Below are 14260 nucleotides of genomic sequence, written 5' to 3'. Positions count from 1 at the left end.
ACAAATGGAATATACAGAGGATGTGGAGTTAGAAGGCCTGACTTTTGAAAGTCTTAACTCCCCAACTTTCTAGGAGTGTGACTTTGAACAAGTAAGTTGTAGCTCAGTGAGTCTTGGTTTCCTCAACTGTAAAATGGGGATAATTATAAAATTAAAGAATCATGATGGCTTGGCTACTGTAGATGTTATTTGAAAGATCATCAAGAACAGAAGAAGTAGCACAAGATTGAAGGGAAAATGTCCTCATTTTCAACAGAACCAATAAAAGGGAGAGAACAGAATCTGAAAACTATAGGCCAATGAGCTTAAATTCAGTTTCTGTGAAAATTCTAGAACAGGGCATTAAAGAAATTTCTAATGAGTTCCTAGAAAGGGAAGCAGTGATTACAAAGAACCAGCATGGGTTGATCAAGAATAGGTTATACCAGGCTAACCTACTTTCCTTTTTTGATAGGACTACTAAAGTAGTAGATGAAGAGGATGCTTTGGGTATAGCTCACCTAGATTTTAGCAAAGCTCTTTTTTTAAAATAAAAAATAGACTTCTATATATTTTTATAAAGTCTTTTGCTTTTACATCATCTAGATTTCTCCCTGTATAACCTCCTCTTCCCAGGGAGCAGTTCATATTAACAAAGAAATTTTTTTAAAGAAAAAGAGAAAGAAGAAAAAATTTGTCAAAACTGATCAATATAAAAAAAACCTAACATCCCATGTTCCATACCTGTGAACTCCTGACTTCTGCAAAGGAGTGGGAGGACATGTCTTCTCATATCTTTTCTTTGCAGTCAACCTTGTTCTCTTTAATTTTGCAATCTTTATTTTTTATTATATGATTTAAAAATTATTAATCTAAGAATTAGCAAAAACCACAAGCATTTCAGTATACAAAGAGCAAAAAAGACTTGCATGTGAACTCATAAAATTATGTTACATAGTTTATTAAAGTGCATATTTAATTCAACAAAATAGTAATAAAATTTCCCTGCTTGTTCATGTATCCTTATGAACTTGTCTTTTATTTTTTCTGTGTATATTAAATGTTTTATTGGTGTCTTTTTTTTAATCTTTTTCTACACTACCTCTGTACAACAAAAACATTGGCCATGGCTTAAAATGTTCTTCATAATTTTGCAACATTAATTTTCAGTTGTTTGTAGTTGTTGACCTTTCTGTTTGCATTATTGTAATAATTTGTTTTTATAGTTTTATTCCTTTACTTTGTATCAGTTCATATATGCTTCTCTATATTCATAATTTCTTTTTTTTTTAAACTTTTCGGAGGGGGAAGGCAGGGCAATTGGGGTTAAGTGACTTGCCCAAGGTCACATGGCTAGTAAGTGTTAAGTGTCTGAAGTCACATTTGAACTCAGGTCCTCCTGACTCCAGAGCTGGTGTTCTGTTCACCGTGCCACCTAGCCATCCCCATTTATCATTTCTTAACAGCAGCATAGTAGCATAGTATCCCATTAATGTAACACAATTTGTTTAGTCACCCTAATTGATGGGTATCACTTTGTTTCTGATTCCTTGTTGCCTGAAAAAGTGATCTTATAAATACTTTATGTATCTGGTCCCTTTCTTTTTGTCGATAGGATATATACCTTGCAGTGGTATTTCTGGGTCAAAAGATACAGACATTTTAGTTGCTGTATGTATATAACTCCAACTTAGCAAAGCTTTTGATAAAACATCTTATATTATTCCAGTGAGGAAGATAGATTTATGGATTAGATACCCCCCACCCACGGAGAAAGCAAGCCATATGATATCAGTTACACATGTGAAATCACACAAAACTTATTTCCATATTCCACATTGCAAAACAAAAAGTAAGAAAAATAGTGAGAAAACTATACTTCAGTTTGCCCTTGGAATTCATCAGTTCTTTCTCTGGAGGTGGATAGCATTTTTCATCATGAATATTTGAATTGTCTTGGATCATTGTATCGATCAGAGTAGCGAAGTCTTTTACAATTGATCATTGTTATGGTCTTGCTTGTGTACAATCATCTTATGGTTCTTCTCACTTACTCTGCATCAATTCATACAGTTCTCATGTTTTTCTGAAACCGTTCCCTTGTCATTTATACACAATAGTAGTTCATTGAAATAATGTACCACAGCTTGTTCAGTCACTCTCCTCAATCCCCTCAACCTCCAATTCTTTGCCAGCACAAAAAAGAGTTGCCATGTATATTTTTGTACACATAAGTTCTTTTCCTTTTTCTTGTGTATCTTTGGGATACAGACCTAGTAGTGGTATTGCTGGGTCAGTTTTATAGCTGGGCTAGTTTTATAGCCCTCTGGGTGTATTTCCAAATTGTTCTCCAGAATGATTCTGGAATTCACAGAAGAGCTCACAAACTCTACCAGCAGTTCATTAGTGTGACTATTTTCCCTCCTCTCTTTCGGAATTTGTCTTTTCTGATAGGGTTGAGGTGGTATCTCAGAGTTGTTTTAATTTGCATTTCTCTAATCAATAGTGATTTAGAGCATTTTTTTATATGAGTATAGATAACTGATTTCTTCCCCTGAAAACTGCCTGTTCATATCCCTTGACAGTTTATCAAGTGGAGAATGGCTCTTATTTTTATAAATTTGACTCAGTTCCTTATATATTTGAGAAGAGAAGTCTTTAGCAGAGAAACTTACTGTAAACATTTTTATATCACTTCATTCTCTGTGGTACCTTTCGTCAGTAGGGACTTCTTGCCTATTTTTTTGTATCCTCAATGCTTAGCATAGTTTCTGGTAAATAGTAGACAGCTAATAAATGGTTATTGATTGTTTTACTTGTTCCTACCAGAGCAGCAGAAATAGTATAAGGAGATTTCAGAGTAGGTTGGTCCCCTGTATCCATCTGCTCATCACCTTCCTTGAGGCACATTTCCTTCCTAACTTGGATAGGGTTTTGCTTTAGGGAAAAGGGGTTGGGTACAGATTTTTCCTGTATCCTGTCTTGACAAATTATGTGACTAGACCAATTCCTTTTACCTGCTAGCCAAACTGTCTAGTAGGTCTCTGTCGTAAACACTGGGACAGGATCTCTGGTCACATAGCTAGTGAATTGGGGAATAGGAGTGTTAGAGTGCTTAAAACTAAAGAAATATATATAGGCTTGGGAATGAGGGTTGGGATTCCTGAGTTCAGGTTATTCCGTAACCTTAACTATGGACTGAATGCTTTCCTGATGTGTTTTCTGTAAGAATATCAACTAAGAGTCATAATTGTATTTAATTTTTTTCTTTCTTAAAGTAATTTTCTGTTCAGTACTACTACCTTTAATAGGTTGAAAACTTTGACTTTCAGCTGTATAGCTGACTTTGACATAGATAAACCAGCAAAAGAAAGATTTAATTTTATTTTTATTAGCAGAAGCTCAGAAGAGAGATATAGCATGGTGGATAGAAAGCTGACCTTTGTGTTAGGATTTGAGTTCTTCTTTTGACACACACTGGGTATGTGACCTGGGGCAAATCGCTTAAATTCTCAGGGTCTTAGACATCTCCTTAAGACCATAAATTATAAATGAGTTATTGATCTACTTTGGTGGAGGCAGTTTCCATTCTGGAAGTTTTGCATATCAATAGCATCATAGGCCTGGATCAAAAAAAAAAAATAAGGCTTAATAAATGAGGTGACTTGCTCAAAGAGCCAGGACATAAACTGAGGGATTATTCTGGTATTGACTCCAGTATCCTTTCCTACCTGAAATGCTTAGCAAAATTGACATTAGTGGCAATATTTACATAGTCTTCATGGGGTTTTGAGTTTCAGAGTGTCTGTAAATAATAATCTCTGCAAAGAAGTTTTAGAAGGAAAAGAAGGTGAACTTGGGATCTTTTTGTAATGGCAGTTTGAAGAATAACATGACTGGGGTCTTTTCCTTGCCAATTGGTGAGAAAGCCCCCAATGTAAAGACTTATAGTGTCTTGTCATAAACAAAATAAACGAAAGTGTGTTTATGCTACTGTGCTAGAAGATTCTACGTTTTTGTTTTACTTGTTGAATTTTTCTTAAAAATAAAAATCAAGTCCATCATAATAGAAACATTGCTGGATGGGGCGGCCAGGTAGCACAGCGAGTAAGAGCACCGGCTCCAGTGTCGGGATGACCTGGATCAAATCCGTGCTCAGATACTCAGCACCACACCCAGAAATAACTGGCCGTGTAACCTTGAACAAGTTACTTAACCCCGATTGCTTTAAAAAATAGATAAAAAAAAAACATTGCTGGAAAATGTGCTACTAATTTCTGATGGTCACTTTCCTACTTTCCTTTCAGTCCATTCCTGTGTTCTTCACATTGCATAATGCATCGGAAGTTATTGTCTGTCTGTACCAGAAGTGCATTTCAAAAGAGGTAACTAATTGTGCAAATGGGTAGTACCCCCTGCTCTGCTTTAGACAGAGAAGAGGTTTGTAACACCCAAATGGAAATGTAGTTACATTCCATGCCTTCGGTCGACTAAATTCTGCCTTACAACTCACTAGTCAGTTACTATTTCAAGGATCAAGTTTTTGACCTTTTGGGAAATTAGAAGTACTTTGCATTTACCGAGAGGGTATTTGACCTGGTCTCTCCTCTCCTTCCCACCATTCTTATTTAGCTATTCTTATTAGTTCTTTTTACGAATTTAACTTCATTTTTAAAAGTAGATAATGATTTAAAAGAGAATCCTACATTTGTATTCGTATGTACACATGTGTCAAGGTGTGACTAAAAGTAGTGACTTGTCCAATCAGGCTTTTTACTTTGCACATGACATAGCTTGAAGACTGAAGTATTGTGATGATCATTGTCTGTCTGGTATATATGTCATTCCTTCACTGGTAATAAGTTTGGCTTTGGAAGAAGTGTACTCCTTTTTTCAGGATACTGAAGTACTATTTAGCTTGAAGGAACCTAACTTGCCATCTGAGCAAAGGGGAGAAGTGGATCGTTAATAAGTTATTTCCTAGATAGCAACATAGCTAATTATTTTGCCCACTCACCATTGTTTTATTTCTGATGTCATCTGGTCAAAAGATTATCTGAAAGTAAAGGGTTCACTTCTGGAAATTGAAAGAACATTCTTAGTCATTGGGCTAATTTCAGTATTTTAAAAGATGAAATTTACCAAGTCATGTCCTGAAAAAAGCAGACATATTACCTCTGGGTGAATGTGTAACTACAGAATACTTTAAATTCACAGCCAAAATGGAGATCAGAGCCCTGCATCTTTCTCCTTTTAAACAAATATTCTATTGTTGGGTGTGTTTATTTACATATTATGGTCTCATTGATAGGTTATATTCATAGGGCAGTTATTTAGATAATTATAGCCCAATAAATAGCTTTACCTTAATAACTTTATATTGTAGATTGCCCCCAAAGGTATCACCTCTGTGATATAATTTTCCGATTGCATGAATAGATTTGTTTCTTCATATCATAAAACCTGCCCCTGCAATTTGGGTATCCTGCCGCCAGATGGCAGTGACAAGTAATAGGTGAGCTTGGTCTGATCAACAAGGGCATAGGATCAATAGAGGGAATTAAGGATAATCAGCAAGGCCTTTTGGTAGAAAGTGGGATTCCTTAAAATCAAAGTTTTTTTTTTTAAAGGGAGAGTGAAATTTATAAGGCTCTCCTCCTACCCCCAATCTACAACAAGCCAGTAACACTTGTTTTTATTAGTTTCATGTGAAATCTTAAGGTAATCATTGCATCCAATGACAGATTCATGCTACACTTCTCTAATCACTTAATCTTTTAGAGGATTTTTTTGATGAGAATATATTTATTTGTATAGTAAATGGAACATATTTTAATTTGTTTCCTTACACAGATTAAAGTGGTATGTGTGTCCACATGCGTTTCTATGTGTGTAGGACTCTGAAATATTGGTTCCAGTTTTCGTCGTTCACATTCTCCATTTAACTATCAAAGGGATCTTGCTAAAACTCAATCTGACCACACAACCTTCCTATTGAATAAGCTGTAGTGATTTCCTGTTTCCTTCAGTATCAGTCACAAAATCCTTTGTTTGGATTTCAAAGTCCTTCATAACTTGACCCCCTCCTACCTTTCCAGTCTTCTATCGTATTTTATTCCATATACTCTGTGATCCAGTGACTCTGGCCTCCTGGCTGTTCCTTGCACAAGACATGCCATCTCTTGGCTCTCATCATTTTCTCTGGCTGACCCCCATGCCTAGAATGCTCTCCCTTCTCATCTCTACCTCCTGGTTTCCTTCTCTTCTACCAAGTCCCACCTAAAATCCTGCCTTCCTACAAGAAGGCTTTTCTGATCATCTTTAATTAATTGTTAATTACCTTTATTAATTATTAATAATTATTTATTTATATTAATATAAATATATTTATTATATAATTATTTATTATTAATTATTTATCGTGTTAATTATCTATTAATTAGCTTCAATTTACCCTATATATAAGTAGTTTATGCATGCTGGTTTGCATGTTGTTTTTCATTAGACTGTAAGCTCCTTCAGGGAAGGGAATGGAGGTGGTTGGCTTTTTTTCTTCTTTGTATCCCCAGTGCTTAGCACAGTGACTGCCACACAGTAAAAAGACATAATGGGTGCTTGTTGACTAAATGGCTAACTGCTGCACATGGGTAGAAACAGCTGTACAGATACTATGTGGATTCCATAATTAATAGTAAAAACAAAACAAAAAAGCCCTTGATTTGCAAACTCAGGAAGGTTTTATTGAAGTGGCTTACCCCCCAAGATCTGACTCATTCTTTTGCCCATTCAAGAGCATCACTAAATTTCATTGTATTATAAGGTTTCAAGCCTCCACTGTTAATGTATTTTAAATCTGCCTCCTTTCATGATTATTTTTAAAGACGTGAGTTTTGATTCTGGTCTCTTTATTTTCATCCAGCTTACATCTCCCGCAAAAATCTGGAGGTAAGTCATGAAGTCCCTGAGCCTAAAACTGAACATTTGTGGTCATTTTGATCCAGAAGAAATATTTGTATTTGTCACAGTAGAACAGAGACATCAGTGAATTGTGGATGCTGGCATTTTACATACAGAAATCCTATTGTCTTTGGCATTGTTCGTGTAATTTTATTATTTTATTGTTTTTTTCCCCAAAAGATTCATTAGATAATTGTTCCTGGGGGTGAGTGGTGATGGGGGTGGGAATGGATCCTTGTGCCAGATTTTAGTATTGTTACTCAAACATTTAATAATAAACTGTTGTGGAATAGGGGGCAACTAGATGGTGTGGTAGCTAGAGGGAGTCAGGAAGACATGAGTTCAAATCTAGCCTTAGACACTTACTAGATGTATGACCCTGGGCAGGTCACTTAACCCTGTTTATCTTAGTTTCCTCATCTGTAAAATGAGGTGGAAAAGGAAAAGGCAAACCAATTCCAGTATCTTTACCAAGAAAACCCCAAATGGGATCACAAAGAATCAGACGGGATTGAATGATAATTGTGGAATAGTGATGTAGAGACAAAATATAAATAAGGGGAAAATTTTGGGCATTTGGTAAAATTTGGTATAAAATTTGGTTATTCACCACTTTATAGATAACCAGTGAGGCGATACAGAAAGAGCACTGGAGATATAGCCAGGGGACATGAAACCAGGACTGATAACACAAGCCAGGAGTCCAGACCGCGCTCTGCTGTGTGCTGCTGAGCAGGGCACTAAACCTTTTGCCTCTGTTTCCTTGTCTTTAAAATAAGAGCTCAGTCTGGAAGCAGAGTTCTACTGTGGCAAAGAACTCAAAAGTCAAGTAATTGGCTGGCAAGATGAGCAAGCAGACCATAGAATCCTTTTCTGGGGGACAAAAAGGATTAAAATAAGAGGTCAGATCAGCTGATCGCCAACGTTCCTTCTGGTTTTGCAATTTTATTATTACCACCTGAGCAAGTCTTCATTCATTTAACCAGCTCCCATCCTCTTGTTCGGCAATATAGACAGAAACTCTGAAGGGATGAAAGCTTCCTGATTTAGGATTGATGGTTTCAAACATTCCATTGCCTCTGGTTCCCTGGTCTAGGTCCAGCCTCGCTCCGCCCCTCCTCCCGCCCTCCTCATTGTTACTACTGCTAGGTGGGGGTATAGAATACCCAGAATTCCGGGCACACCCTCCTTATTAAAAGAGATTAATAGGAATTACAGAGAGGTGTTAAAGACCTGTAACACCTAATTGCTACCTTCTTCCAGATATAATCAAAAGATTTAACTGAGGATTGCCAAAGAACTTTGGGAAGAAAAGTGGGCAGCTGACTAAAGCATTTTATGCCTCCCTTGGATGGCCCCATAGTCAATAGACTGGGCACTTCTGTTACTGATCAAAACCCTTCCTTGCCTTCTGATCTTATGTCCTTCTCTCTTTCCATCAGTCTTCCCTAGAGAATCCATTTCATGAACTAGAGACATTTCTCCTATTCTTTTTACTATGTCGAAGAAATCAAGCAGTCAATTCAAGTTGACTAACCTGCTTCCTTTTCAGGTTACCTTTCTTTTCCCCCTTTAGTCCACTACTCATACCTAAAACCCAAGTCCCAAAATATCCATAGAGGACTTTGGTAGAGGAAATATTTTATATGTTGACTTCATCCAGGGCTATCTGGAATTTATTACCTAGGAATAGGGAGGGTATATACTGTATTTTATGAAAATTGTATCTTTTTTTGCATAAACACCAAATCAATTAACTATTATTATTTTTTTTAATTAATGTTACTACTACTACTACTAAGTCTGCTATTAAATCAGCCACCCTTCTGTCTAACCTCTGCTAAGTCAAATTTTTTCTTTCTTCAACAACTCACCATTGACACAGTTCTTTAAGGCTTAGCTCCCAGCAATGGCAGGTTTCCAAGTATTATTTCCATTTTACACATGAGGTCACTGAGTCCCTGAGCCGTTGTGCCTGGGGTTGGATTCAAAGCCTGTTATCTAGATTTCAAGTCCAGTGCTCTAGACTAGTGCTTACTTTCATAAAGCCCTCTGTGACCACTCCAGCACAGTTTGACCTTCTCCCTGAGTTATTGATTGCATTCATTACATTAACATCCCCTTATTGACATGTTGCCTTGGAATTATTCTCTTGCTCTTTCATGTATGTATGCATGGTAATTCTAGTACCATTTAAGGAATAAAGGCCATTCTTTAAAGCGGGTTTGTTTCTTCTTTTTTCATATCATAACATAGTTTTTATCTAGGATTTCGTTTTTCCCCAGTTACATGTAAAAACAATTTAAAACATTCATTTCTAAAACTTTGAGTTCCAAATTATTTCTCTTCCTCCCTCCTCAGCCACCATCATTGACAAGGCAAGCAATTTGATATAGTTACACGTGTGCCGTCCTACCAAACATATTTCCATATCACTCATGTTGTGAAAGAAAACAAAGGACCTCCCCCCCCCCCAAAAAAAAAAAACTCAAGATAAAGTAAAAAAAGTATGCCGTCTGTATTCAGATACCATCATTTCTCTGCCTAGGGATGGATAGCATTTTTCCTTATAAGTCCTTAAGAGTTGTCTTGGATCATTTTATTGGTAAGAATAGCTATGTCATTCACAGCTGATCATCTTACAGTGTTGCTGTTACTTTGTTCCAGGTACATTTCACTTTGCATCAGTTCATTTAAGTCTTTCCAGGTTTTCCAGAGAACTCCCTGCTCCTCATTTCTTATGGCATGATAGTATTCCATTACAGTCACATGCCACCATTTGTTCAGCCATTCCCCAATTGATGGGCATCCCCTCAATTTCCAGTTCAGTCTGTTTTCTAAGAGAACAGTGTCAGGTGAGCCCTGGGATCAGATTTAGATTTTACTGCTTACTAGTTGTATGACTGCTGATGAGTCACTTAAACCCTCTGAGGCTGACCTTTTTCATCTGTATGTATAGAAAGGTGGGTGGTATCTACCTGTCTATGAGGATCAAATGAGATGTTACAATTAAGTAAAAGACCATATTTGGCCACTGCCTCGATATCCACAAGGGGATGTTCACCCTCTTTCAAGGAAGATAGTTTGAAGGCATCTTGTTTGTCCTTCGTTCTCAAAGAGGATCATGACTTCAGGGAGGTGATGCCATGACATGTGAGTGTTGGGGTCATTTGGTCCAACCTCCTCATTTTACAAGTGAGGAAACTGAGGCCCACAGAGGTTAAGTGGCTAGTCCAGGGTCACACAGATAGTTAGAAGATCAGAATTCAAACCACGTTCTCCTGTCTCCAAATCTATCATTCTTCCCACTGTATGATGTAACTTCTCTAGCTTTCCCAGGTTCCTCCCCACCCTTGAACTCAGTTGAATACAAACACTCTACTTTATTTGGATGGCAATGGTTCCTTGAGATGGATTGTTTATGGTGCTGAGTAGGACCAGACTGTTCTGTATCACTGGGCGTAAAAAACAACACTAAACAAGTCTTAAACAAATAGCACGTCTTTCGTACCTGTTGTTGCTTAGTTGTTTAGTCATTTTCCCTTGTGTCCAAATCTTTGTGACCCCATATATATATGCCTAAACAAAATTCTTGGCAATCTCATCAAGTATTTGGAGAAGGAAAACTCTCCCACCTATTTAGACTTATTCTCCTCAGCTTAGATGATAGGTTGAAATTGCTTTACTCTGCTCAAAAATTTTTGTTGACTCCCTTATTAAGTAGAGTTTAGACTTTTTTTTCTTTTGGCACTTAGGATTCTCTGCAGCCTTTTACCCCCTTGTCATTCCAGCCTCATCTCATGTTACTCATGTTCAAGAATGCTCTACTGGAGTCAGACTGGACTGCTTTCTGTCTCCTAAACCTACCCACATTTCCCCAATGCCGTGTCTTAAGCATGTGATTGCTTTTACTTGAAATGTCATCCCTCTCTTTACCAGCTGAATTCCTACTCATACATTAAAACCCATGTCAGTAATAGCCTTCACCTTGCTAATCCCTTAGCATTCATCATAATTTATAACTCTCCCAATGTGCTTATGTATAATAATCTTTATGATAGTTTGTGATAAAATATAATTCTATAACATAGTACACAATATAACATTATTATATTATAGTATTATTTATTCGTTGTGTAGTCCTGTTTGACTCTCCATGACCTCATTTGGGGTTTTCTTGACAAAGATGACAAAGATATTGGATTAGTTTACTATTTCCTTGTCCAACTCATTTTACAGATGAGGAAACTAAAGCAAACAGGGTTAAGTGACTTGGCCAGGATCACAGTAAGTGTCTGAGGCTGGATTTGAACTCAGATCTTCCTGACTCCAGGCCTGGTTCTCTATTCACTGCACCCCCTATATATCCTATAGTATCATAGGCTTCTGTTAGTGGACTCTAAGATCCACCAAGTCAGGGAATTATTTAAACTTTATATCTTCTCCAGGCCTAACAGTGCTATACACACAGCTAACATTTTGTTGAATGAATGAATGTGACCTGGACCTCTGACTTCTGACTGTTTTGACTCACAGTAATTTATGTCCTATTTATAACGTGCATCTCTGTCAACTTGGAGGGAGACATCTATTGGTGTGCCTTAGGAAAAATAGGTGCTTAGCCCTTTGCTTTTTGCTTATTAGTGATTTAGATGAAAGCATCAATGGCCTGCTTATCAAATGTGCTGATAACATGAGCCTGGGCAGAATAGCTCACATGTTGGAAATCAAAAATTTCCAAAGGATCTCCAAAGATTTCAACAGGCTGGAGCGATGGGCCAAACCAATGTGCTAACATCTAATATAAGGAGGTGTAAAGTCCTACAGGGTTGAAAAAAATCCACCACATGAATATCAGATACTTTGTATGAAAAAAACAAACTAGTTTTACTGGATTGTAAGTTCGATATATGCCAGCAGCGTGTTACAGCAGCTAAGAATTTACCCACCACTATCAAAGCATTAAATGAGTCCTGCTATCCAAAACAAAGAAGGTGAAAATCTCCCTGCGTTCTGCCCTAGTCAGATCATAATGGGACTATTGTGTTCAGTCCTAGGTACAACATTTTAGGTAAAAGACATTGATGGTAGAGGTATGGGGGAGGGAATATGCATTTATATAATGCCTACTATGTACCAGATGCTGTGTTAAGTACTTTACAAAGATTCTTTTTTTTTTTTTTTAAAGCAATCAGGGTTGAGTAACTTGCTCAAGGTTACACGGCCAGTTATTTCTGGGTGTGGTGCTGAGTATCTGAGCCCAGATTTGATCCCCATGTCATCTCGACACTGGAGCTGGTACTCTTACTCGCTGAGCCACCTGGCCGCCCCTAAGCAATCGGGGTTAAGTAGCTTGCTCAAGGTTACATGGCCAGGTGTTTCTGGGTTGGTGCTAAGTGTCTGAGCCCAGATTTGATCCAGGTCATCCCGACACTGGAGCCGGTGCTCTTATTTGCTATGCTACCTGGCCGCCCCTACAAAGATTATTTCTTTTGATCCTCACTTCAACAATTGGAGGTAGATGCTCTTATTATTGTGATTATACATATGAGGAAACTGAGGCAAACAGAGGTTAAGTGACTTGCCCAGGGTCATACCGCTGGTATCTGATGTTAGATTTGAATTCAGACTCCAGACCCAGTGCTCTATTACCTAGCTGAAATGTGTGCAAAAAAGGCGATAATGAGGATAGCGAGGAGTCTGGTAACTGAAGGAGGTGGAGCCTAGAGAGAAAGGCCCGCCTGCTGGGACTTCATGTGTTTGAAGAGAAGTTCTGGGGAAGGACCCAGATTTAGAGATGGAAGAGGCCTTAAAGGATGTCAGGTCCATTTTATAGATGAGGAAACTGAGTCCAAGAGCAGTTGAGTGAAGGTCGCCCAGGTGGTAAGTGTCAGGGATAGGAATTGAATATGGGTCCTTGGACTGTCCTGCTTGCTCCAAGAAAGGAAGACTTAGGAGTAATGGTTGGGACCTACAAAGACACAGATTTCAGCTTGATGTAGGGGAAAGCTTCCTAATAGCTAGAGCTATCCAATTCCGTTCAAGTCCTTAGTAAGGGTGGATAAGCCCTGTGGATGTAAGGGCTGGAGATGCTGAGACTAAAACAAGACAGCCCAGCTACCTCGGGGGTGGATTCTTCATCACTGGAGGGCCTCAGTCAGAGACCAAATGGCCACTTTTGGGAATGGGATCAGGGCCTTGATTTTCATTTATGGGTGAGACCAGACAGGCTTTAAGGTCATTTGCAACTCTAGTGGTACAGTAGATAGAGTTACTTGTCTGAAGTCAGGAAGACCTGAATTCAGATCCAGCCTCAGATACTGTGTGACCCTGGACAAGTAACTTAACCTCTGACTGCCTCAATTTCTTCAGCTGTAAAATGGAGATGATGATAACACCTACCTCTCAGAGCTGATACAAAGAACAAATTAGATAATATTTAGCACAGTGCCTGGCTCGTAGTAAGAGCTATTATTATTATTATATGATAATTTTGGTTATTCTTCCCTGTCCTCTTGTGTGCCAAGAGAAATTTGGGGAAGTTAAGGAAGTATAGATGATGAAAGCCTGGAGGAAATGAAATAACCAAAGGGAAGTAAAAATTTAGTTTAAATCACTTGTAGAGGGGTGACTAGGAGTGCAGTGAATAGAGCACTGGCCCTGGAGTCAGGAGGACCTGAGTTCAAATCTGGCCTCAGACACTTAACACACACACACAAAAATTGGCTGTGTGGCCTTGGGCAAGTCACTTAACCCCAATTTCCCTACCTTCCACCCTCCAAAAAGCAAAAAAAAGAAAAACCAAAACAAAACCAAAAATAAAAACTCAAAAAACAAAAAACAAATCACCTGTAGAATATCAAGTTTCTATAAAACAAAGAACATTTTCATTCTAAAATGTAAAGCAATTGGAAATATTGTCATTCTGTTGGGAGAAATTCTTAATATGCTTTGCATGGTATTTTCCTTCAGTAACTGAAACTAACAATTAACTTGGTCTGTACTGGTTTTTAATTACTTCACCTTTCTAGCTTTGTTAAACATAACTGGTCAAAATCCCCTTTTATTATGTACTAAGCAGTATTTAATTTTCTTGATTGAGTCAGTAAGGATTTGGACATGTATTGCAAAAGGCTTTTTCCTGGCAAATGACTAATTCAAAAATTAAATTACACTTAAAATTTACAAGGTACCCACTATGTACTGAGTCCTGTTAGGCATTTGGAGGTGGACTTATAAAGTTAGGTAAGTTGAAATACCTCTGACTGTAGAGCTTACAATCTAGAACAAGGCTTTTTTTCTACTTTAATAATATTTGGTTTTT

The 14260-nt window shown here is 37.7% G+C and overlaps 1 protein-coding gene across 5 annotated transcripts in view; it reads left to right on the top strand.

Annotated features, from left to right (window-relative positions):
* The window catches only part of TMEM241 (transmembrane protein 241), a 168399-nt gene that overhangs the window by 45119 nt on the left and 109020 nt on the right, over positions 1 to 14260 (top strand). For 4 of the 5 annotated variants that reach the window (XM_069099786.1, XM_069099784.1, XM_069099788.1 and 1 more), the window contains 2 exons: positions 4287 to 4364; positions 6899 to 6924. In XM_069099786.1, the coding sequence (XP_068955887.1) occupies positions 4287 to 4364; positions 6899 to 6924 (104 nt within the window). The remainder of the gene's footprint in view (positions 1 to 4286; positions 4365 to 6898; positions 6925 to 14260) is intronic. The other variant, XM_069099787.1, reaches the window with a different exon arrangement.

Source organism: Petaurus breviceps, unplaced genomic scaffold (genome assembly GCF_028583685.1).
Source record: "Petaurus breviceps papuanus isolate PSGF00001 unplaced genomic scaffold, PetGlider_PUasm1.0 38, whole genome shotgun sequence".
Classification (NCBI taxonomy): Eukaryota; Metazoa; Chordata; class Mammalia; order Diprotodontia; family Petauridae; genus Petaurus; species Petaurus breviceps.
The sequence above is the reverse complement of the archived record's forward strand: the minus strand, read 5'-3'. Positions and strand labels throughout refer to the sequence as shown.